Source organism: Rhopilema esculentum, chromosome 9, assembly GCF_057945365.1.
Source record: "Rhopilema esculentum isolate cy_ngs chromosome 9, ASM5794536v1, whole genome shotgun sequence".
In the NCBI taxonomy this organism is placed as follows: Eukaryota; Metazoa; Cnidaria; class Scyphozoa; order Rhizostomeae; family Rhizostomatidae; genus Rhopilema; species Rhopilema esculentum.
In genome coordinates, this window is record NC_142823.1 from 6,382,671 (window position 1) to 6,409,488 (window position 26,818).

Consider the following 26,818-nt stretch of genomic DNA (forward strand, 5'->3'; position numbering starts at 1 on the left):
CAAAGTTTTTGCGATTCAAGTTTTCACGGCTATAAATGTATTAATTTATTACGCAAATGGATGGAGCCAAGAATTCGTACCAAGGAGCCCATGCAGAATATTCGTACTGCGAGGGTGAATCTTAACTGCGAGCTTGTTCGCATGCTACAGCGGAAACAAAGTCTGGAAACTCATGCAAGCCAATTGCTATCCCATGCAGTACCATTCTTGCTTTTTGAAAGGCTATTCAAGTCTGTGTTTTTTCGTGAAAATTTCTACATTGCGCTCCTAGTATTAACAGTTGCTGTGGCAATAAGAGGTTCAACTTTCCTTTTGTTGTACAGAATAGTGGAGAATGCATGGATACACATCTTCAAAGGAAAAAGACAACAAAATGTATTTATTTATTTATCACATCATGCTAAAGAGCGAACATAGAATTCCAGACAGATCAGGTACCGCGCAGAGTTGCGAAAAGTTCGGGGTCTATAAAAGTGCCGGGGCTAAGTACGATTAAACAAAGGATTTACTGGTGATCCACTTCTTAATATTTTGCATTTTCTGTAAAATCAAAGCCGAAACAACAACAGTAAATCATGAAAAAATTTGACAAAGAAGGACCAGGGGAGCACCAAGAAGTGGATGCTAGCTACCAAGGACATAATTTCGTATTTTATGCTACCATGTGAAGGTTATTGTAAAAAATACTACAATTTGAGGGTAATTTTTTAAAATTTTAGCGTTGGCCCTCTTTGACCCTGACTGGACTCACTGTTGAGCCATAATTGGAGTACCCTTCCGGGGGGGGGGAGGGGGTGGGTGGTTTGAATCTTTCAAAACAAGACAAGGCCACTTGATCCAGACGAGACTCGTCAGTGATCGTTTGACCCTGTGAAGGATATTGCCTTTGTTTCATTATTATTTCATTTTCCATGACAACAAAACGAAAATGGCGAACACCAGGATTTTGCTTCCCGTTCATCGTCCTTTGTCGATGAGTACAATTTTGGCTCGCGTGTCAGAGAAATAGAAAATATACATCAAAAATTTCCGTGGATTATCTGCTTCTCTGAAACTTGCAGTTTTTGAAAACCACACCAACTGTTCTCTGTTCCGTTGCTGTTGGATCGGTCGTTTGTCATGAATTTTTTATGGCCTATTAATTCAGCCATTGCCGCAGACAATATGCGAAGGAAAGGCTTACGTTGAGATAAAAGAAGTCAACAGAAAAGCAGCGTACAAGTTAATAGATAAATGAAAAACTGAGATTTTGTCTTCTTTGTCTTTCGCGAGCTTGTTTTTTGAAGGTTGATGGTAGATACTAAAGGCAGAGGTCAACAGCACAGACAATTCTTGTATGGAAAGAACAGCGGTGTTTCGGAATAAAACGTGAAGTTATCTGTGATTTTTGAAAGCCTTTTTCTTCGAGTGCAGACAAGAATGAGCAACAGTCTGAGTTAGTTGGCGGATATGAATTAAAAAAAATGGCAGAGGAAGAAGGTTAGAAATTATCTTTGAGGGAAGAAAATTATTTCAGCAGTGAAATTTGTTTCCGGAATTAAACTGGAATACTAATTTTGTATGGATGTTTTTAAAGGCATTCTGTTTCATTTACAACAGTATCGATGGATAATCTCTTGCCATTGAATTTGATTTTGAAACTATAGGCCTACATATTTTTTCGGTTGTATCGCCTTTTAAGCTTTGCATTGCAGTTATTTTGATAATTTCTAACGTATAATTGCAAATAAACCGAATAAAACTGTGCCATCTTTTGAATTGCTATCAAGAAGGGTTATGTGTATTTTTAAATGAGATCTTGCTCACAGTTTTTTGTGCCTTTCCATATTCATAATTATACTAGGATTTTTATTTTGCCTATCCATATTTATAATATATTATCTAAACAGATCAATTTACAAACCACAATTCTATGTCAAAAAACAAACCGTTTCTCCTTGAACTGTACAAAATTGTCTGAATAAAACGAAGTTCAATTTACATGTAAGTCAGATATTTTCCAACTGATGCAAAGACTGGAGAATTTGGCATTGATAAACTCTATGATGCCTCGCAATGAATTCTCATCACATGTACAATACTAATCAAATGCCTTTTCAGCTTCTAAAACATTCACTGGTTGTCTTTTATGTAAAAGCATTGGCATTTATCAACTTTTTAGACCTTCCATTCTGCTAGTCAATGCCTAAAAAGCCACATCTCTTCTGCATTTGTATGGTTGGCTATGTCCCCTTGAACTTGACACACTTTTGTCTGTAATTGTGGTCTTGGAATTCCAGAGTGCTGCCCCTATTCATAATCACTTCTTTTTTGTTTTCAGATGTGTTTCCATTCCATTGCATTGCAACTTCATCATCTTGAAAATATTTCCTCAATAAACTTGCATAAATTTTTTGGTAATTATGCATAAATTATTTTCATTCAACCTTGTCTTAAAATCCAAAGATATCATTGTTAATGTTTATGTGTCTAATTATTTAGCACCAGATATGAAATGGCCTGTTCCGTACAGGATTTTGGAGAAAAGAAGGAGCTGTGAACTTACTCAGAGAATTTCTCCATGCATAGAAAAAGCAGTGACACATTTATATGAGCTGGAAGATAGACTGTTTGTGATTAGACAAAAGGAGATGCAAAAGATCCAGACAAAAGGAGACAACACTAGCAAAACAGAAAGTAAGAAATACTTTATTCATCTAATTATGCTATATTAATATTTGGAAAACCGCAAATTATTCAAGTTAAGTTACTGACCTGCAACCACCTAGCTGTAGATGTCATCTAATGTGGGCAAACTCAAGCAAGAACCATACATGAGGTGGGGGGGGGGGGGGCGGGGCAGGCTTTAAGACAAGAGAGCAGATATATAACAAACATATATATTTGGACTAAATCAAGCTCACGATACAATGTAATTATGCCTGCTTTTTGAAATATCATTTGGAAAAAGTGTAACCAGAGCCGGGAAGTTGTTGTCAAAATTTTCATTTAATTTTGCCCCCTTAACCACCTCCCTCCTTGTGCCCCCCTGCAGCTACGTGGCTGCTGACCTGATTGGAGAGTTAGCAGAATGGTCTTCACAAGGCTCTTCGCTATGTGCAAATAAGCCATAATTTTCGTATAGCTGTGCTTTCTAATCCTAGATTTGCCAAGGTCTTCTCATAACAAGCTAGTGGCATATAGGAAGTAATACTAACTATAGCAACTGGCTTTGAAAAGCTCAAATGTGCTCGGAATAGAAATGCAATGTGGCCTCTGGAGTGCAAGTGACATACTCTTACAAAGGAACTGAAAAGTAGCATTAGTATTACTGGTCTAGATTGTTGTCACAGCACCAAGAAACTGTAAATGACATATTTTTCATGATATGTAATCATAGGTATTCATTTCATATTAGTTGCTTTCTCAAAAAATCAGGAATGATAATAAATCTGAACATTTTACTGTAAATGCTTATTTTCATCACCAGAAAATGCAAGACATATGAAATCAATCATGAAATCCTATTTGGTTGTTTGACACACCCTTTAATTTCTATCTTTTCTCCTAGCACAAAATTCTAACTGGCTGGTAACCCAAGATCACTTTGATCGAAAAGACCAGCATGTTTTGTCAGCCAGTGGTGCAAAACTAGAGGTATGGTCTGGAACCTTTTTCATGTTACTGGATTGTTTGAACATGGGGTAAATGTGGGCTGTCTCAGGTCTTTTTGTTTCTGAAACAGAAACCACAAAAGGTCAATTTATCTTTAGATCATATGTTGTATTTCAAGCTTAATATTTTGGCAGTCTTTTGCATATTTTTCTGTGGTTCTTCCCATAATACCAAAGAGCTTTAGCAAAGTAGCCGGTAGTACTCTGTCTCATGATAGCAATTTCCAGGACCTGCTTTTGAAGTGAATTATAAAAGCTAGTATAAGAAATTAATACAAATGGGATCTGTATAGTTTTGATGATACAATAACTGCCAAAAGTCATTGGAACACACTCATAGTAAATTAACAATTTTGAAAAAGTAGTTTCCACCAACAAAATGCAAAAATATCCCCCCAGAAAATTTTGATCTAAAAGCCTATTACCTAAACTATCCGATAGAATCACTTTGAAAAATTTCAAGGTATGAAAATCTTACCATTTCAAGGTATGAGAATCTTACCAATTCAAGGTATGAAAATCTTACCATTTAGTATTGTTTTGAAAGGAGAGGGGTGCCAATAAAGATCTGCGAAATTTTAGCGTAATGTACTCAAAATTTTGGCAGGCATTGTAAATAGTACTATCTCAGCAAATACTCTTTTTAGCATTTCCATATTTAACGTTTAAGTTTTTCTTGTCTAAATAGATTACTGGCGCTGGTCTTCGTAAATTGCCCATAGATTTTCAGATTGACAAAAAAAACAGTGATCTGCCTGATTTTGGAGAACGCGTTGTCAAGGAGACCTTGCTCCTTCTGGGTAGACTTGAGACTGATAGAGTGAATGCTACGCAGTCATTGGCTTCTGAGAAACACAGAGTGCGTATTCTAAAGGCAAAAATAGACGACTATGCTCATCGCAGAATGCATTTCCTGCCGATTGCAGTTCAGAAAGGTTAGCTGGAATATCTTTTCAATTATTTCGTAATGAATCAGATTAGCTAGGCAGTATGTGCTAGGCCATTTCCCAAATAAAGTTTTCCACGCCAAATGAGAGTAACAAAACGGCTATCCTCATTTGCATTTTTGCACATTGATTAAAAAAGTTTGGTTAACTACAATAGCATTCACGTATAAGAAAGTGTTTCTTGATGTCCAATTGACTTGATGCTTCCCTGTTCTCAGGTAATTTTGAAAACCTCTGAGAACATATTTTTCCCGATAATGGAAACATTTTGTATACAATATGGAGAAATCTCTATTGTCTGACACTTCCTTATAGTGAGTGCCTGCAAACAACAGTCAACTATTTCGTCCCAATTTTTTATGGTCAGAGTGTGCCAGAAGTAAAGACTACGCATTACTTGATATAATGGACATAAACTTTTACATTGATCTCGCCGTTGTTCGTTATGAGGGTCACCGACTTGAATATGCTGTAGGCTCTGGTACAAACAATGTGACTGAACTAATAATCTATAATTGAACTTGTTTTCAGTTGCTTCAACTGATCCCAGTAGTAAAGATATGCTTCCCTTAGTAGATGAATAAAATTCTACTATAATTTTTTATAAACAACATTCAATTATGCGAGGCAATGGAGATCAGTGCTCTGATAGTTCTTTAACAAAATGGTCAGTTCTGTTTTTAACAAAGTAACAGAGCTTTGCAAAAGTCTAAAACGCCTTCTAGTTTTAAAATAATTTATCGCCTTTATCAGCATGGCACATGAGACTGTTTTGTCACATCAAATATTGGTTACACCTAGCAAAAAGTATACCCAGAATATCATCAAATAAGGTCGCTAGCATCGTTCTCATCCCCTGTTCTTTCTTGCTACATGTTGCTTGTGGGTTTCAGTTGAGGAATTTGTTTGCGTAGTTGAATGAGGAGGCTCCTAAAAGAAACACCAAGGGGGGCATAAAAGAAAGGCTTAAGTTGGGAAAAGGCATTTTCAAAATGCGTCTGACGAGTATCTTATACTCTTTGGTTTTGAATACCAGTGTACTTTCTCTGCAAAAGGGTCACTATGAATCTTGCCAGTCAAGACATTTTTCTTGTAGTTACAGAATCGTTTGGATCATTGCTACCTTTTCGGCAATATGGGTGATGCTTGCATGTGCAAATAATGTGGGCATATGGCTGTAGATATCTGGAGTTCTACAAATATCATGAATTAGCTTATGCTCAAACCATCTAAGTTCAGACTTTTTGGAATTCTCCCTTGGCTATATCGGATAACAGTATTACTTGACAAGTCATACCTTGGCAATTTTATAAGGAAATTTAAAGTTACCGCCTGAGCAGATTTGATGTCCTAGAAATTTTCACCGTGCAGACGTTGAGATCACACCAGTCCTTAAACCTTTGTTTCTTTTCCAGAACATGAGCTGTGTGCTTTTAATATCCAAGAGTTGAAATGGCACTTTGCTTTCAAAGGAAGAGCACGTGATCGGGTTGCAGAAAAGCTTCGAGTTGCAGGTATTTGTGTCATATTCACGATCTTTATTGATGCATAATGATTACGTAACTTTTCTTATTGGTTTTTGAAAATATTATCCATTCATTCATTTTACTTCTTGTAGTTTACAAGTAGTTTTTCATAATTCAAAGCATACTTGAAATTACCAACTTTTTTCCAATATCGATTTATGCTCTTAACAAGTCATGTTACTAGTAAGGAAGATTTTGCTGTTTTATAATTCCCTCTTTGCTTCCTTCTTTGCTTACTTTCATTTCTTTCATTTATCTATTTTATATATCTCTTTTTTTTATTCATTTATTCCTTTATTTATTTAGTTATAACCTCCATTATTCTTTCACCATTATTTATTTCCCCCTTCCTTCTTTTTTTCTTCAAATATTTGTTCATTCATTCATTCATTCATTCATTTATTCATTCATTCATTCATTCATTCATTCATTCATTCATTCATTCATTCATTCATTCATTCATTCATTCATTCATTCACTAGTTTATTCATTTGTCACCTCCTTAAACCTTCTTTTTCATTTTATTTGTTCATTCATTGATTCATTCATTCTTTATTCGTTTGGTAATTTCTTCATTTATGTCTTCTTTCATTTAATTCATGTATATCATTTCTGTCTTTCTTTTTTATTCTCTGTGTATCTGTTGCTGGCAATTGTTGTCTTGCTTATCCTTTCAATTCTTTTCCCATATAAGCTACCTGTAATCTTATCTTTTTTTTAAAATCAATACGTTTCTTTCTTTTGCCATTTTTATATTTCTATCATAATCAATTGGTGCCCTAATAAATCAATGCTCTACTTGAAAACTGAGCTTATATCCGTTTAATTTTACTTGCCTAGAAAAAGTCAACAGAGCTCTCAAGGAAGAGATTGATTATATAAACAAAAGAAGGTAATGTGAAAAATTGTTTGAAACTATTCTCAGTGACAAAATTTCTATATTAAAAAAAACAGTTGTAGTCACACATCCACACGGATGCGGGCTGTGGGTAAAGTAAGTATTTTTATGCGTGATATAAAAGCAGTTCAATTTAGATAAACGTACTTGGATTCAAGTAGGATTAAAGTTGTCTTTTTGTATGACAGTCCGTGGGTACAAGAGAAAGTCAACGAAGAACGAGATCAGATGGTAGAAATCCAGAAGCATCAAGACAGCACGGACACCGAGCTTGCAGGTGCACTTGCTATGCTAAGGGCAATGGAAGACAAATACGAGAAAGCTGATGGCAATGCGGAAGATGAACGGAATAAACTCGATGCGGAAGTGGATCAAGTCCGGCAAGAATTAACATCCATAAAGTGAGTTTATGTTTAGTTGGTGTCTCTACAAGGCCAAGGGTTGAGATTGCAGTTAGATCTGCACAAAAGTGGGTATGAAAGTATATAAGGGGACTGCTAGTTTAAGGCATGCTAAGCGAGGTTATTTGAGGCAAACAAGGCCCATCTAGAGCTGATAATCTGTAAGCACGTGTGAATTTCGATCTTGCAATATTACAGAACGGAAGTTGTTTTCAACATTTTGACAAATTTAGATGCTTAACTGAAAGCTAATAAATTTTGAAAGAAAAGTTACAAGGATTTTAATATTCCGCATCTTACGCGCATATCACTACAAAAAATTATTTATTGGGAAATATGTGGGTTAGTGGTAATTTTTTTTCATTTAATTTTTTGCCTTCGATGGCAACGAATAATTTGGCATTTTGATAACTGGAAGGCACTCTATATATTTATTTATTGCAACAAATTTAATGGAAAATTGATATTTTTTTCAATCAATTGGAATTTTTGTAAAAAATTTTTCTCAAATTTTCCTTATAGCTTAAATAAAATTCTGCTTACTTTGTGATCTAGGTTTTTCTACTAGTTTTGGTCTATGGTATATCAATTTCATATATCTTGTTTTTTTATTTTAATACCAAATTTCATTTCAGTGATGAACTGTCGAGATACAAAATGCATTACACGTCGTTCGTTCACTCACTGCATGATTCAAGACAACGGCTTAACGAGATGGCCGACGAATCAGAAGTTTTAGGTACAATTTTTAATCGGGCTTTGTCTTTAATGATTTATTTAAATGACTTGCCAATACAGTTAAACCCCGCAAACAAGAACATAGGAAAATAAGAACTCTAAGACTGATTTTGTGGAAAATAACACCCAAAGATAAGAACCAAGAACAGACTGATTTCTTTCCATGTTCTTATGAGATTGTACATCATATTAAATAAAAGATGAAATTCTCAAATTCTGAAAGTATAGTTTTCAAGTCGTCATTGTGGTTTGATTAATTGATATTCAAAGCCATGTCATTTTATTTTAATTTTTCATATTGTGATTGAAATTGGTTTCTCCCCAACAAAATACCATATCATCTACAATTTGAAATTCAGTCAGGCCATTCTCAAAACTAGTTACTTTTATCTTGTGCATCATAGTTGTTAGTGCCCTTGCGATAAGAGCCACACCCTGAAAATATCATGAGTACCACATTTATAAGAACGTAGTCAGTCTGTTCTTTAGAAAAGTAGGTTCTTGTTTGCGGGGTTTTGCTGTATTGTTTGATAAAATTGCCTTGAAAAACAAAACTATATTTGTTACACAGTAAGACTTCTTTTATTACGAGGCATTTTAGCCTATAAAATACCGAAAATTTCTAGAAGATGGACAAAGATTCATTTGCTACCTCTGCGTATAATCTCCCATTGGCCTTTGTCATTTTCTGAAAGTTCCTGCTCCAAGGTCTTCGATCGCCAAAGTACATTCATTAATTAAATTATTGTTGTAATTTCTCATGCAATAGTGTAATTTCTAAACACGGCTGGCTAATTTTATCAGTTGATTCTACTTGGTTCTCAGGCTTTTCAGAATAACATTGCATGCAAAAATTCCTTTTATGCCTTCTAGATCTTTAAGCATTGCTTATGTTATCCTATCGCAACTTTTAAAAAATGTTTTTAGCATGATTTTCAGAGCTTTTATGCTCGATACTGCATTCTAGGTTTGTTATGATGCTTACGTCTAAAGTCAATTGTGTTTTTAATGGAGGGGTTGGTTGAACTGTCAGTTTATGTATTGTAGATATTGCAAAACAGTCCTTTAGCGGCAGACAGTCATTAGCAGGAATATTTTGTTTAGGACAGAATGTGACCCTGTAGGATAAATTGAGCAAAAACCTGTTTTAAAGCTGTTATCTAGAATGTTTCTCTCAATCAAATCGAAGATTTGATGCTTGTTTTGGTTCCAGAAAGTTCAGTCGATATTTTCATTATTTACTTTATTATTTACTTTCACTTTTCTGGCTTCATTTCTTTTTTTAATTCATAGATGCCAGGCTTGAAAATGCTAAACATGCAGAAAAAGTTCAGGAAGCTAAGGTATTTTCAATCGTTTGCAATCAGCTTGTAGAATTTACGTTTCTCATCACCGTTCTCTTAAATAAAGTAATTTTATAAGAAGTAATTATTCAATTGCAGAGAATATCAACGCTTTGAATTATTTTGTTGAAATCAACCTCTTGCCATCAACTACAGTCTCGCCTTTATGTGGCATTATGTAGCACAATTTAGCTATTTAGCAGAAGTTTAAACAGAGGCCGCAAATACTAGTTAGGCCCTTAAAACATCTGTATTCATGTCAAATTTATATGGTGCTTGTGCTTAGAAATGTGACAGCTATAGCTCCAAAGCCAAGCCCTTGCTTGCTTGTTGCCCTAAATGCTGAACAATTGTTTGTCGATAACTTTCCATGACGGTATGGCAATAATGATATTCTTGAAATCGTCTTCAAATCTTTTTAGATATTGGGTTTACGATTTCTTGTTTCAGATGATTTTTGTGATAAATTTGGTTTGCTTTTGCAGGTTGAGAATTTGAAGGGGAAGATTAGAGAACAAGAGAGCGAGAAAATGAAATTAATGGAAGAAAATACAAAGCTAAAAGTGGAGAAAGATGAGCAGGTAATTTTATTATAAACTGTCAACATGTCTTTGATGAATTCTTTATGATTCTTTACTCGTTTTTGTCTATTAACAGTTAATATCTTATTTGAAAACAAATTGTACAGAGGATTCTCTGTTTACTAAACATGACTTGAAAAAGTGACACTCTCCATTTCAGGCAAAGGCCAATTATATAGATGTTTCTTTCTAAGGCTTTGATTTGTAAATTGTGAAATATCCGTATACTTGTAGGTGTAATGTAAAAAATCCTATTACAGACTGACACGCAACAGTGAACCTTCTACTTCAAAAAATTACTGTTAGCAATCACCTTTTGCACCTATATTTTGGAAAGGACCCTGGCATACGAGTAAAACTCTTGATCGTCTTTTTTTCAAAATTTGTATAGAAAACGGAGCTTGAAACGCAGAATGCAAAGTTGGAACTTGAGATTAAAAAACAAACTCAGAAACTGCGGGAGCTTATTGCTACCAATCGGGCGTTGGAAAGAGAAATAAGAAACATCAGAAAGCTGATTAATGACTCGTAAGTACCTTCATTTATTTTTCCATGCCTTATGCTTCTAGTAAAACCTATAAATCTTATAGCAGACCTGGGCATCTTACGAACCCCGGGCCACATCCGGCCCTTTAGATGCTCCTGTCCGGCCCGGATATATGAAGAAGCCCGGCCTGTTCTACATCCGGCCCGTTCCGTTCCACATCCGGCCCGTTCGCTTGAGTGTGTGGTGAATCAAAACATGACCTTCTGTGGGAGTTTTTCCCCACTGGACTTACATCATAATTTTATATATTCATGTACATATTTACGTCATATCTAAATATTTCAGCTAATAGGTACCAGCTAAAATATAGTATAATTTGTTTCTTTTTACGTTGGACGAAAATTAATTTTGTGCAAAATGAGGTTATTGTTGGTTGGTCGTTCCAACACCGCTCATTTTTGTCATGTGGCCCCTTAGAATAATTAATTGCCCGCCCCTGTATAAACGGGATACAAATGGCACCCACCCATTTGCATTCTCTATAAAATTGTTTTATTTGGAATAGCTTACGTGAATTGTTTGAAAAATTTGTAAATCGGCACAAGACATATAAAGTATGCCGCGGAACACCTAATACCTTTCTCTGCATAAAGCCTATTTACAAAGAAGGAACCAGAAGTTCGACAGCTGATTTCTTGAAAAATCTTCTGATGAATTCTGATGGTCATGTTATCTAAAATCTTAGATCCCTTCCAAAAGTCTATGAAAATTCCAAGGCCCTTAATCAGTGTGTAAATGGTTCCTAACAGTCCATCACAAATTTCGATGCAAAGATGATAACATATAAACAAATATTAGTGAGTAGCAGGGGTGTAGTGCTAGGGGGCTCAGGAAGGCTCAGGGGGCTGAGCCCTCTTGTTAATGCCGAAAATTGGCAAAATTTTTAGCAACATTTTGTGTAAGAGCCTCCCTTGTTATTTTGATGACACTACACACCTGGAGAATGGAGAAGCAGCATCAGCTGGAAGTTGTAGTAAGTTGTAGTAAGTAAGTAATCATAGTGTTCGTTAGTTTCTCGCTATAAAAAGCCGTTGCTCTTTGCAGGCTTAAAGAGAAAGAAGAGGGAGAGAAAGTTGTAAAGCGAGCACTTATGGAAATGACTAAGATAAGCAGCGAGGGAGAGGTTAGTTTTACTGTGGTAGAGATTTTAATATCACCATTTTGTATTTTTTATATATTTATATCAGGAGCGGACACTTATGGGGGGGCAAGCCTATTGTTTTAATAAAATGACGTCACATTTCCCATTGTTTTAGAACAAAAGACCATTGCTCTCTAAAGTATTGGGGGGGCGATTGCCCACCCCCCTCCCCCCCCCTCCCCAAGTGTCCGCCACTGATTTATATGTTTTTTATTTATGTGTTTTTATTCGTATTTCAATATGTGACTTCGATGCGATTTTGATATGCTTAAGCTGAGGTAGGTTCTATTTATAATTTACACAAACATTTTCTACAACAAAGAAAAAATGTTTGTGATATCATATACCATCCAAATGAATAGGAAAGATTTAAATGTTTTCTGAAATGAGAATTGAGATGGTAAAGTTTAGTTGTAGTTTGGCGCTGTGTTTATTGTTCGACTGACTTCAACTGCTTAAGACCCCATTTGCCTATCCTAACCCCCCTTCCACTTCCCCTGTGTCGCCAATCTGGCCAGAATACGCTAGCAGATCCCCAGTAGTAAAGAGGATTCTCTATGTCAAACATTGAGCATAACTTCCACAACGATTTATTTAAAATGGCAGCTTTATTATGAGCTGGAAAAAAAGACCATGACGAAATTCGTTTTGTTCGTATTTATGAGCATGGCGACGCCACCCTATGCGTTTGAATCAGAAACACGCCTCTGCACAAGCATGTTACGTCGAATTTCAACATAATGTCGAGGGTGACTTCAGAGAGGTAGAATATAATTGTGTATCGGCTCTTCATTGAAATGTTATTCTGTGTAAAGCTTCAAAAGATAGGCTATGATTCATTTTGCTATGAATTAATCTTCCCCACGGTCCGAAATCAGGCACTCCGCTGGGATTAAAGGGAATCGATCAAAGGTATCTTTTTAAACGATCAAAAATATTCTATTACTAAAGCCGTTATCCATTAACCGATTTACTTATTAATTTCAAAACCAATTGCAGGTAATTTATAAACGATAAACATCTACTGATATGACAATTAAACTTTGTATAATCATGCAAAATTCTTGAATTGACTTTTGTATTAAATGCAATGCATCGATAAAGCGTAGAATTTTATCCCTGCAGATTCGCAGATAAGATCAACCACACCCGCCAAAGATTATTGAAACAATTTTCACTTCATCAATTTTCTTAGTCTTATTATTTAATTAACTGTTTGATTCTGATGGGAAGTTGTTAAAATTTCTCCTGTTCCTTTTGCGTCGCTTCTTTTAAAGAGAACCCAATTTTCGTCAAAAGTAAAAGGCCTCGACCAAAATTGATTTAGGATAACCTGTCATTTGATAAAGAAGTACATTAAAATGATTGCTTTTGAAATAAGCGACAAGATATTTTTCCCATGAAACGAATTTAGATTGCGATAATGATAAAAAAGTTAATAAATAAGTTTAAAATTAAGATGAAATCGCTGAAATTAGGAAAGATATTTCACACACTGTTTACTGTTAGACTTATGCACAGCCATCGTTTTGCCATTCATTAAAAACACAAACGGATTTAAAGCATAGCGTTTTAGATTTATGATTTGAATTCATTGCAATTTTTCATTGCAATTTCTCAGTTTTCTATTTATATATGTTTGTCAGCAAGCTATTTGTAATTTAATCATAAGTAAATTCTCTGTTCGTTAATTGCGTAATTGAATTTACATCTTTTTGTTTGTCCATTTAAATGAAATCATTACTCATCCGTATTTTCTGCATTTTTCTTACTTTGGCTTTTATTCATTCATTCATTCATTCATTCATTCATTCATTCATTCATTCATTCATTCATTCATTCATTCATTCATTCATTCATTCATTCATTCATTCATTCATTCATTCGATCATTCATTCATTCATTCATTCATTCACTCATCATTCGTTCGTTCGTTTGTTCGTTCATTTATTCAGTCATTCATTCATTCATTCATTCACTTATTCCTTCTTTCATTCATTCAACCATTTATTCTTTCATTCATTCATTCATTCATTCATTCATTCATTCATTCATTCATTCATTCATTCATTCATTCATTCATTCATACATACATACATACATACATACATCAATTCACTTATTCATTTATACGTTCTTTCGTATATTTATTTCATGTATCTATTCATGCATGCACTTATAAAGTCATTTTTTCACTGATTTTGTTCGATTTCTCAATTTCCTACAATCTTTAATTTTATAATTTGGTGCACATCACTCATACATCTACTTTGCCCTTTTAGATTCTCGAAGAAGAAATCAGCAAGGTGAGGCTGGTCCACGACAAACTCACAACAACGCTTGAACGCGAAAGGGAGAAATGCGAACGCATCGAAGAGGACTTAAAAACGACAGCAGATTCTTTGAAGAAACAGCTCAAAGACGAGTCACACGCAAGGACAGTTCTACAAGTAAGTTGCTACAAGAATCTTTATAGTCGACAAGGGTCATACAGGGAAATCAATTCACACCAGAGTTGCTGGTCGTATGATTGCTCTTAATATTCTATAGATCGATAGATTCTTCAAGAGTTGAGTAGCACCAAAATGGTTCATCATCTGTTTTCATTAAGCTCTAGTGCCAGTTTGAAATACCAGCAATCATAAGAAACTAGAATATGTTGTTTACTTGTGAAGATATTTGCAAGAATCCCCTTAACTGTTCCAAAATAATCTTGAAGTTGATGTCTTTTTCATTTTCATTTTGCCCTTATAACAAAAAGGGGAAAATAAGTGCGATAAACCTATTTATATCGATTTATTGAAGTGACGTTCATACCAGCTATGTAGAAGACAGCAAAACATCTTTAATAAGCTCTGACGGGTACCGTATTTCCTCTAATAAACGCCGCCCTCTGATAAACGTCGTCCTCTATTGAACGCCACACCTTCAGCCAACCCTTTGGAAAAAACGCCGCCCTCTGATAAACGCCGCCCTCTATTGAACGCCGCATCTTGAAAAGCGGGGTTCATTAGAAAACACACCAAACAAGAAGAAAGGAATCGTTTATACGCTTACTATTCGAAAGCCATGAAAGTTTTTATCTCATAGAGACAAGGACTCTGACGGAGACAGGGATATTGACATTCCTTGACCCCTCCTTGACTTGACATTTTTTTTATCTTTTTTCATCGCATTTTCCATGTCATTTTTCATTTGACAAACGTTTCATTTTGTATCGAACGCTGCCCTCTGATAAACGCCGCCCTCTAATGAACGCCGCATCCAAAATCTGGAGTTTGTAATAAACGCCGCGGCGTTCTTTAGAGGAAATACGGTAATTTAATTTTTGTTCGAGATAGTAGATGCAGGAGATATCGATCGATTTTTTTGCACCAATACCAATCAAAAAAAAAACGAAAAGGGAATGTAAAGTCGTCAAGATGGTGCGTGTTCAAGATGGCAGATTTTGACTGATTTTCAAAATTCGTGCCCGGCACCTTTTACTGCCTTGTAAGCCCTTTCTGCGTTTGATCCTCTAATTTATACAACCCTCTATTATGGTTGTCAGGACCGTCGAGAGGGGGGGGTAACCAGGGTAGTTACCAGGGGGCCCGGGGCCTTGAGGGGCCCGTAGAAAATATGGTTTGTATTTTTGGCTATGAGTTTTCACTTAGCAGCATTGGCAGGGCGGGCCAATGACCAGATTGATATTCGAAATTTAATCTTTCAACACGGAATCAACAAGCTGGTCTATAATGAGGGCCTTTTCTTGTTAAGGTTTATAATTAAAACATTGACGATACGATCATAAAATACTTCTCTGGAAGCCGAAAAATTCGATTGCACTTACATATATCTACTTTTAGGTCAAATGTTTTAGTTATTGCTTGTTTGGACTTCCTATAAACGTAAAAGTAAATCTTCCATTCACGGCGTACACCAGAGAAAAGCACATGCGAAGAACCAAGACAAATCCATACGCTATAAAAGTCTTTATCAAAATCACTAAGCGGGATCACGATCCAACCAACCCCTGCGATGTCATCTTACAGGCACAAGTATGGTGCTCAGAAAAGGCAGGAAAAAAGATGCGAGAAAAAGAAGCAAAGAAAGCCTCTCGCACATTGTTTGAGGTAGGTGCTTACAAAAGAGACAAGGAAGGTGATTCAACTTTAAATAAACCTGGTGAAAGCTCTGTTCAAAGCACTGCTGAAGAAGAAGACACAAACGGCTTGGCTGCTTCGGTAGACCATGACACCACAGAAAGTAGAGAAAGCACTACTGATTCATCATTAAATCAAAATACTGTTCATAGTGGATCATCTAGTTTTGATGTCGGCACATTGACCGGATTTCCAACGATAAAGGAGTTAGAAAAGGTTGTTAGAACTGGTCATTTGCCTCATTCTCCAGAGTTTCCCAAAGATTGCGACGGCCACAAATTCCAACAACGTTCCTTAATGTGAAGCAGCAAAATGGGGAGGTAGTAAGACGAAGCTGGCTTGTTTTCAGTCCTACAAAGGCTGCACTCTATTGTTTGCCATGCAGGCTGTTTGGGCACACTATTAATAATGGTTCAAAATCAAAATTGGCTTCTCCTGATGGTTGGGGAGCGAGCGACAGCTGGAGAAGATTGTGGGAAAAGATTAAGGATTTCGCCATGAGGAAAGCAAGAAAAGCAGTTTTTTAAACATTAAATTAACTCTGATTTTTAAAACTGATTTGTTTTAATGATTTGTTTTATATAGTAACTAATTACATACAAATACAAACCTTAAAATACAAATTCAAGTGTTTCAGGGGCGTTGATTTCAAAATTCATGCCTTTTACAGTCCATCTAACTGCATTGCTAAGGGCGTAACCCAAAAAAGGTTTTTGCAGCCTTCGACTGTGGGGCCCCATGACAGTCCCAGCCCTGGGGCCCGGCCCGTCTCTCGACGGCCCTGATGGTTGTGTATGGACCTTCTTGAATTTCCCACCTAGAAAAGAATGATCTGGTTCCGCTTTAGTGCTTGGTGTGTCTTTGAATAATGCTGTTGAGAAAGGCGAGCTAATCATCTAACCTGAAAAGATTTCCCCGTCAAAATTGTGATAATTTTTTGTCGTTGTACTCTAGGCCCGAATAACAGCTGATATCTCTGACCTTGCAAAAACCAAAGCTGATGCTAGTAAGAAGAAGGAAAAAGGCACGAAAAGGTCTGAAGAAATCGATAAGGCAGTCACTAGCATTAAAGCCCAGGTAAGCCATGTTCCTGTTTAAAAGATTTCTACTTTTTCAGGATGAATGATTTGAAAGTACCAAGAAAGCTATGGGGACATATACATAATCCATTTTAGTTTAATAACATCGCTTCGTGTGAAGTTCGTAGATGTGCATTAAAGAGTGATCATGTATGGAGGTAAAGTGTACTTTGACTGAATCGTACAAAATCCAATGGCTAGGATTGTACAGAAAGTGTTGGAAATGAATGGGGAGACATAGAAAAAGGCTGGTTTACAGTAAGGCAGTCAAAAATGCACCGAGCTTAAGATTCAGCTTCAAAAAGATAGTCAAGAAAGGGGTCAATTATAATCTAGCATCTTAGATGCCAATGGCACGCCACCGTGCGACCTCTTGCTACCGGGGAAGTTTTATTAGTTGGTTTCATTTTTGGTCTTCCTATTGAATTTCACTATCACTTGCTGACGTTAAAGGGGGGTGTTTCTCTTTCGGCGTTGAGGTGGGATGTATTAATCATGTATCTGTTTCGATGGATTTTACAAAGTTCGAGAAGTAGCCTCTAGGGGAAACAGAGTAAACGGACCCCCAGAGTGCAATAAATTATACACGCTTCTGGAGTTATGAGTTCTATGGAGATCATTAATACCGAGGGGAAAAAATCCAGCATTTATGCCAAGCTCTATACTAGATTAGCAGGAATAGGTAAGAATATTCGAGTTATTGGCAGAAAAGGAAGACTAAGCTATACAAATCCACTAGAGGTTTGTTCATCTAGGTAAAGGAACAAGTGTTCAACTCGTGTTCAAGTGAACAAGTGTTCAACTCTTGTTCAAAGGAACAAGTGAACAAGTGAACAGGTAGGTCAACTCTTCAAGTGTTCCGTCCACTCCATGGTCCTATGACGATATTCCAAGCTTTTGAGGAATATCGTACAGTACTTACAGTATGCAATAATAGGTTTTCTTTTTTCATACAATGTGATTTAAGCATCTACTAACCTAATAAGCACAATGATAAATTAAACTAAGCATAGTTTGTTGTTTGATTCCAAAATCCAAAAAGAGGCTTTTGTACATCTTTGAATAAATGTTCATATTTTACGCTACAGGTTGCGAAAATGGAGAAGATTCACGAAGAGAGAAAAAAGGTACTCAGTTTATTTTTTGTATGAGTGCCATTTATGCATGAATTCATTTCATCTAGTGGTTTCTCGTCGTTGTTATAATTACACATTATCGCCAGGGCTAGACAGATGTTAATAGTAAGAGCAAGCTTTTAAGTGCAGGGAGGATATATGCCATTTTCACACTGTATTACATTCTAAGTCTACCTAGCGGAGGTAGGGGGGGGGGTTAAAACGGATCGGCATTTACATAGGGTTCAAGAAAGCTTGTTCTAGTTCTGCTAGCACTGTTGCAAGAATTGTCGAATGAAAGATTTTTTGAATTTACTAGCAATCACCAAGAACATTAGGTGGGCCAACGATTAAGTCTTTGTACGTAAGTATAAATTATCATTGAATGTAGACTTGATACGGAGTTCTTGATTTCTCATCACTTTAGGTTATTGGTGATCTGGACTCACTCATAGAGCAGGAGAATAAACAGAATTCCAAGAATCAAGGGGAATGCAATACTGAAATTAAGAGGCTGGAGCCAAAAGAAGCTGATCTTAAGGTTAGTTTTTATGTAGACGTTATCCATAATCGATTATATTTTCATCATATCTGTCATTTAACGTTTCTTGTATGTCATATGTGTTTGCTCAATCGCTTTTTTCGACTTAACGATTGAAAAACCGACGACTTGTTTGCAGTCTTGCAAGATATAGAAAAACTCTACTTTCTCTTTCCATCTATAAAGTTTTCATAGACTTTATTTGTTACACTTCATATTTGTCTTAGCTCCTCGCCTATCTTGCTTACATTAATCTTATAGACCATTCCTTCTTTCTTTGGTATAACTCTAGTTGATACCAAGATTTACAATAATGTCCCAAAATTTGCTTCTAAATTTTGACAAAAACCTATTTTTAACATTTTCAAACAGGAAAACAAAATGAAATTGTGCAAAGAACTGGACGAAATGGAATGGCGCACTGAGATGATTGAGAAGCGAATGCAGGACATGGCATCCTCCTCTGTCATGATGAACAGAGCACTGCTTTCAACTCAAGAAGCCATTGAAGAACTCAGGTATGTTAGTTTTGCGCATCACACTGAACTGAAGCCATTCAAAAAGGCTTGTCAGACCCATGGCCAGGGATTATTTAGGCAATGTCGTTTGCTTGGCAATTTATTTCTCTTGAGTATTTCACTTCTCATTCAGTTCAGTTTATAATTTTAAAATTCCGCTACATACAAACATTTTCAAAAAAAGTCATTTAAGTGTAAATATATATAAGTACGAACAAAAAAGAATGTAAAAAGAAGTAGACTTGCATGCATGGAATTTCTTAAGGAGGGACCCTCTCAACAGATAAACTAATCGAGGAGAGAGCACCCCCCTTTTAACTTACAGTGCTGATGTTGGTAATTCTTATTAGGCCATTTTTAATAGTCAACGTTAAGTCAAGGTTATAGTAAAAAGATTGTTGTTTTTGTTAGGCCTGTAATCAATATTTTTTTTTCTTAGCGAGGAACTTAGCGAGCTCAAGATTCAGCTTCAAGCTGGACAGGGCATCAAGGAAACATTGGAAGAGACGCTTGGGCAGCTTAAAGGTATGTGGTTGCATCTTGTCATTGCCATCAATGGCTGCTACTTTATATATCTTTCATCCATTGCTTGACTCCACTAAAAGGCATTGCTTTTTATGTAATGTATTTTTTCTACCTGCCTGCACTTTTGTGACTGACTGAGGCGAAAATAAAACGCACGCACACTTTGGCAGGAGCTTGTTTTTTAACACAACGAAACAACTAAAGCTGCTTCTTGCCAACCTGCACTTTTTTAATGAGCTCTATGGCCTAGGATATAACATTTCTACATACAGCTTGACAAACATGTTCATAGATTCTAGTCTTTGATCTGACACAGCATAGTCTCTTGCTGGCTTCAAGAGATTCCATAATCTCAGCTTCAACGACAATTTGATTTTTTTGTGGAACTCACATTTCTTTGCAACAATAACCTTTTAATTCTATCCAAAGAACTAATCTTTCAACTTTAACCTCGTCACCTTTGACCGACGACCTAATCAGCGACCTGATTTCAATACAGAAGCAAATATATATGTCGTTCTCTTAATTTTCATCATAGATCTTCTGTCCTAAGGGCAGATATTTAACAGCAATTAATTTTCGCTTTTTTTCTGAAAATAAAGGATAATTTTGCAAAAAAACCTAAGAAAAACAACAAATCCTCTATCGAACCATTTTATTATCCCTCCTGGCCCCTCAGTCATGACGTTATGTAGCTGATCAATGAGCATACATTCTTAGCATTTCATTTAATCTTTCCTCTCTAATTTTTTTGTAGCAAGAGGTTCGAAAGGGGAGCAGGAACACGTTGACCATATGGATAGGAGAGAGCGTACTTTGCTAGGATTGCAGGTTTGTTTCACTGAATTAAATGTTTTTTTCTTGACCAAACACCATTGCAGTCTCTACTTAGGCTCTGTTTACGCGCGACTAAGTTTTCAAATGAAAAAAACAAGCACATCTTTATTTCTTGACAGTCGACAATATTGAATCTGTGACTGCAAATATCCAAAAACGCCTTCAAGAATGGTTTTTTAAACGCAATGATCTCAAAATGCATCGTTTTGTGAACATATGTCCATGTACTACAAATCTTCACAAAGATTTCAACATTTGCTCGGGATAGATAACTGTTAAGTTCTATTAAATCTTCCAAGGGTATGCATGATTCATATAACCACGTTCTACGTTTAGTTCATGTAATTCAGGGGGATTGTTGGAAAGGAAACCCTAGCTTCCCACCCACCCCCTCCCTGGCGTTTGTATAGGAGCGTTTTATGTTGCGATACCTACGAGAAATGTAAGTACCATCTTCTGTGAAGATATTGCTTGCAGCTTTACGACATGTTTGGGGACTGTATTGAATACGCGAAATCGAAGAGCTCACAACCAGATGCTCGCAAGCCACAAACCCTTACGATATAACTCCCCCTACCCCATCCTCTATTTTTTTCATGCATTTTGCCTCTTTCTTCAAAAGAGATTTTACTTAAAGATTCTATAAACTGTTTTTATTATACCTTATCTTATGAATTTACTTCAGATTTCCTTTTTTGCAGGACGGTATGCAAAAGTCCCTCACAGAGAACACACAACTTGCCAAGCTGTATTCTTCTATGCAAAACGAATTTATGGCTGCAAAAGACAAGCTTTTAACTGTGTATGAAAATGCCTTGCTCACTGCGAATGGCCTGAAAGACAAAAAGGAGGTAGGTTTCATATTTTGGTATAAAGTTAGTCGCTATCTAAAAGAATTATGATGGTTTTGCGAAAGGCTGCGCATGTATTCAGTATTTTGCCGCTGTCATTAGAGGCAACAAATTCTGATAAACTTTGGTATGTGGGGGCAGCAGTATCTAATCAACTATAAGAAAGAGAATATTAACTGTGGTATGTGACGCAAACTCATCGAGATACACCTATCGTAAAAAACAAATTGGGCTGTTTATCTGCTCAAAACTTTTGCTATCAATTCTCTTAAAACCGCATTGCTAAAAAGGTAGTGAAGCAGAATTCTGTGCATTAGTTCTTGTTTATTGAAAAATGTTGTATGATTCTGTAATTTTGAGCTAACCTTCTTTTAAGTATAAAACACTCAAAGATTCCTTCAGAACTTTCCTAGTGCTTCACAGAGTAATGTCAAAAATGCTTCATGTAGGCTAAGCCGGCCTAAAATAGAGTTAAATCCGATGTCAGCTTACATTTTAAGACAGATTACACGTGTGAAAAATAAAATCAAGATAAATTCAATATGGTTTTTAAGTTAATCGACCTTAATCTGCAGTTCTATGTTCGTTTGTTCCAAATACCCGCGCCTTACAATTTCCAGACAATATTGCTCTTTATTTTACAATACCTTTGATATTTTAATAGGGACCTGAATATTTTTAGAACCACCACCCTCAAAGGGTCTGACAGTCCTTAATTGACAAGCTCTTCACAAAATCATTAACATTTTCATTTTACTAAAGATTCCTGACCGAGATTTTAAGTCTTGAATTATTTTGGATATGATACCTGTCACTTCTTCACCACTCCATCTTCTCAAATATGTGAGTTGAGAAATGCATATCAATGTGAATTCATCGTTTTGCTATAAAAAGGTTCTTCATTTGACAATATCAATGGATTAATTTTTTGGATAACTCAAGATTGTCTGCAAGGATTAAGCTTAGCTAGATATCTGACCAATCCCTAATATCTTTCTCCCATTAATTGTCAGTTTGTTATAAAAGCTAGTTTATGAACCAAGCCTTTCTCATAATCGAAAACTCCGAAATACCAATCAAAGTCTTCAAAGAATAATGATCAAATTTTTTATATAATTTTCTGCCTGTAGGATTAATATTTAGCTTGTTGAGTAGTTTGTGATCTACAATGTATAACTTGTTGTGTAGGAAAGTACGGTTCTAAATTGCTACGATTTTTGTTTTTAAGTTATGGTTTGTCATGGCCCTATTCAATGCACTATTGTACTGTGCTTCATATTAAAATCAATCAGAAAGCTACTCCGAATTTCAGGCTCAATGCCATCAGCAAAAAACTATTGACTTGTGTATCATTGCTACACTCTTTTTTTATAAGAACACTGAGGCTCGATTTGCCCAAAGAATAAGAACAAGGCTAGAACATGCTCAGCTTCAGATGAGTAATTTTAAAGAAAACAATTCGCATTTTGAAAATTATGTCATGTCAACAGAACAAAACTATGCAAGTTTGTCTATAAACACTAGCAGGCATTGCTTTATTTTTAAACTTTATCCAGTAAAACATCTTAGAAACTATATACGTATGTAACCTCTCAAATATTTGCAAAAAAATCGCTTTTAAGATAAGAACAATTTTAAGAACATTTGAGCCTAAAATCGTCAAAAGGTTAAGAACATCGAGGCTCGGCAAAAATTATCTTGTTCTTTTAAAAAAGAGTGTAGTACTTGTGTCTTAATAGTTGTCTGACGATCAATTAAGGCGTGAAACTCATAGTAAAAGCTCAAAGCCCTTCGTTCTATACACTGTACAGCTTAGTTTATTTGGCAATTTGCACTCTGCAACATTCTGGTTAACTAGTGTTGGTTTAGGGGGGTTCATTGGGGCTATGGTCCCATACCCCGTGCTTAGGCTGCCCAGAAGGGGCCCCGCGCCAAATAGTTATCCTGTTGTTTGCATGGATAACATAAAGAAATAATCCTGTTGCAAATTCAGGATTGTTTGAAAAATGCTGCTATGTGCTGTTTGAGTTCCATCTAAAACTCTTGATCATATACACAACATGAGGTTACTAACTGCGCGATCTTTTTTTCGTAGCTGTTCGATTTCCGCACCAGACTTCACAAAGCTCTTGAATGCTATTACAAATTACGTGGTATTCAAACACGTGCTGGCATTCTTCGCTTTGAGCAGCTGACAGATGAAAACGGTGAAAGACTCGTTCAAATACAAAACTCTTTACAAGACACTTTAGACAATATCACAGGATTCTTAGAAGCAAACAATGCGTCGCATCATTCTATCCGAATCCAAGCGGAAGAGACCGCGAGAAGACGAGTAAATATTTCCGCGTAAAACAATAGGAACAGTGTATGGAAAATAAATTTCTAGGCTATGGTAGCATGATAAATTTGTCTTCCACTCAACCAACTTCGGCAACTTGATAGATAAACGTGTAGAGCATATTTTTTTTAATCAGGAAACTATTTTTCAAAACCCCCTTGTATATAATGGTTATTTCCCATGGCCTTGCTACTTTTGAAGCAAGTTGTTTTATGTGTAAATTAAAATTTTAGATTATTTGAATAGAACAGAGCTTTGTTGGGCTATGTTGTGATTTGTCGCAATATAATTACAAATAATTATGATGGAATTGAAAGATAAGATTATTTTTTTGGTTTCTAATTTGATTTGCTTCCTGTACACATAAATCTTCAAGGACATAGAAAGCATTTGATAATAAACGGAAGGCAAAGACTGTTTATAGCAATATTGGTTATGCTCATTCTTGCACCAAGAACAAAATGTAGCTACACAATTTTCTTCACATGACCCCATGCAGGCTATGTGTATAATTGGGGCATTTCTCTAATATAAGTTCCTTAGGAGTAAACTGTAATATGATCGCTGCAAGAAATTGAAAAACTTAAGCAGTTTTTTTGCCTGCATGCAGACTTTAAAAATAGAGGAAGTTTTTTCCTCATTGGTAAAGTCTGCGTGCAGGCTAAGCAGTTTCAGACAATTCACGATATAGTTTTTATTCACGCCTGAAGAATTAGCTGAGTTGTTTCCCCCTAAAGCAATGTTGGAAATACAATGATTTCATAAATATACTAGATTGCGTGCGGTACAATATGATGAATTTAAATACCGATCAATGTAAGTAAATTGTACCATATTTTAGAAAAAAAGTTTCCTTGTACACTTTACTTACATTGATCGTTGTTGGAAATACAACTCGGCTATTCTAGTTCCCGAAAATGTAGGTTACGTTCAAGTTTTTTTTTCTATGAAGAGTAGCACAACATTGTTTGAGAGGGGATAGAGGAAACAGCCAATGTACTGTTGGTATTCCAAGATTTTTGGTAAGCATTTTTTTCAAACATTCAAACCTTTATGTTCGACTCAAGGGAGATTTACTCAAGGGACATGGGCACATTTTTAGGATGGTAAGCGGGACTTATGCCTCCTTTTTCTTCTTATGTCTCTATTTTCACTTTCTTTAATAATAAGTTTATAAGAAGTTAAGATCAAATTCAGATCAAGCCAATGTTGAGGTTCTGTAAAATAACATTGGGGCAAAGTTGTGAAACCCTCTTGAAAATATCCCATTTCCAAAAGAGGACTTTTGTTGATGGATCTCTCCCATTGTTGGCAAGTGGGGCCTGACGCTTCCCCTTGAGAACAATAGCACTGCTTACACCCTATTATTTTAATTATGAGCAAACCACTTAAATTTCACTTGTTCTTATAAAATATAATGTGCTCGAGAAGTCGCAGCTGTTTGCTATAAGGGCCTAAGGGAGACAAAACTACTCTCTATAATAAAAAAGTTTGTAGTATCATGATAAATTAGAAAACTTGTGGAAAAAATTATCTTAGTTCCCCACCTCAAAATTTCAAATTGGTTTTAAAGACATGTTTTAAGACTGGTACGCAGTTGAAACATCGTATATTACAAACAAATGTCTGTGAAATAACTAGTAAAGATACCAGGTCTTGGTCTTGATTGTTAAGGAAGCTTTTGTTGCATTCTCGTGGGGAAACACCAGCACGGGGCTACCTTCAAAAGATTCCCGATGGGAGAATACAGTCTCATTGTCTATGCTCGCCATTTTCAACGCCATTGCAGACGGAGTTTTCCTCTCGAAGGCCATTCAGGTCAATGAAACTGCCAGAAATGAAAGCCACAAATTGAATTTGAGCCTCAACTACTTCGCTTATGGCAATTGTAAAAGCTTTTACAGCCAATTTTTTCTAACATGATATGGAAAACGGTTTTGGAATTCAAGTTGTGTATCGGGGCAGGATGGGAGGGTGACATAAAGCAGCGGGCCTAAGAATTCTTGGTAAGTCTCTCTTTTTTTGGGTGATACTTATAACTTAAAACACCCAGCTTTTTGCTTACTTTCCATTAGCTATACTTTTACAAAGCTTTTAAAAATTTGTGTCAATATTTCAATGTTTTGAAATCCACTGCAATAAGCCTGGAAACACTTTTTTATTTGCGTACCTACTGAGTACAACAAACAGTTCTCTAATAAATGCCATTAAAAATAGAATAGGCAGTTAAATTGAAACGGCAGCAAAATAGTCGATATCGCTTTGTTGCAATTGTATGTTACCTCTTCGAAACATTCTGTTGCCAAAGCTCAACTATTCATATATGCAAATTCACAATGCAACAGCATAGTGCTATGAAAACAAAATTCAGTGTTTATTTCATATCTTTTATTTTTGTCATAATTACGAGAAATAAACCCTTTATGAAAATCAAAACAATAACAACTACCTTCTCCGTTGTTTTAATCTTATTTTTCGTCGGCATGAATCATATTGCCCTGTTGTAGTCAATTTAGATTGAAAGGCCGCGTTCAAAATTCGCTCTTAACTTTAAATTGCTTCTTATCAACAGCAAGATTTTTTGTTAAGACCGGTTTTCCAGGCAAAAAAAAATTTTGTTAATGTTGTCATTATGATTTCAATGGCCTATTTCTATTATTTCATTGGCCTAATGTTATCGTTTCACAACCATATACGTGATTGGCATAAGATGCTTCTTAATATAATTTATACCAGCTTGAATAACCTAATTTTTGAATCAATAAGGAATATGCAATGGAGCAACCAAGATGTTTTAACGGGGTGCAGTTATTTAAAAACACGAATAGCGAGAAGTTCTCCAAAAATGCACTGCATTAGTTAAGTAATAGTTTTTTGCACATTCAAACAAAACTTTCCAATAATAATATAATTGTAAGGAGTCTGCTAAGTGGGCTTTACGTGATGCAAGAGAGTGCACAGCAAATTACGCGCGCAGCAAATTTCGCGCGCAGCAAATTACGCGCGCAGCAAATAACGGATTGGGGAGGGGTAAAAAGTTTTGGGGGGCTTAACGTTTTTGAAGCTTCATTGCAAGACTGCAGCTACACTT

The 26,818-nt window shown here is 35.9% G+C and overlaps 1 protein-coding gene across 1 annotated transcript; it reads left to right on the plus strand.

Annotated features, from left to right (window-relative positions):
- The first annotated feature begins 888 nt into the window (after positions 1 to 888).
- On the plus strand, positions 889 to 25,126 carry LOC135689248 (coiled-coil domain-containing protein 178). Its single transcript, XM_065206406.2, has 21 exons — positions 889 to 1,479; positions 2,482 to 2,676; positions 3,551 to 3,636; positions 4,342 to 4,588; positions 6,016 to 6,114; positions 6,967 to 7,018; positions 7,213 to 7,425; positions 8,061 to 8,164; positions 9,457 to 9,506; positions 9,992 to 10,087; positions 10,479 to 10,615; positions 11,679 to 11,757; positions 14,058 to 14,225; positions 16,875 to 16,997; positions 18,088 to 18,126; positions 18,542 to 18,655; positions 19,028 to 19,173; positions 19,613 to 19,698; positions 20,456 to 20,529; positions 21,237 to 21,386; positions 23,482 to 25,126. Exons 1-21 carry the CDS (start codon positions 1,464 to 1,466, stop codon positions 23,737 to 23,739), a joined length of 2,532 nt encoding a protein of 843 aa, XP_065062478.2. The 5' UTR covers positions 889 to 1,463; the 3' UTR covers positions 23,740 to 25,126.
- Positions 25,127 to 26,818: the final 1,692 nt, after the last annotated feature.

What these genes read in the sequence shown, in the direction of transcription:
- LOC135689248 (XM_065206406.2), top strand. An exon ending in GCCGATTGCAGTTCAGAAAG is followed by an intron (nt 4,589 to 6,015) that starts GTTAGCTGGAAT and finishes TTTCTTTTCCAG; the next exon opens with AACATGAGCTGTGTGCTTTT. An exon ending in TCACTAGCATTAAAGCCCAG is followed by an intron (nt 16,998 to 18,087) that starts GTAAGCCATGTT and finishes TTTACGCTACAG; the next exon opens with GTTGCGAAAATGGAGAAGAT.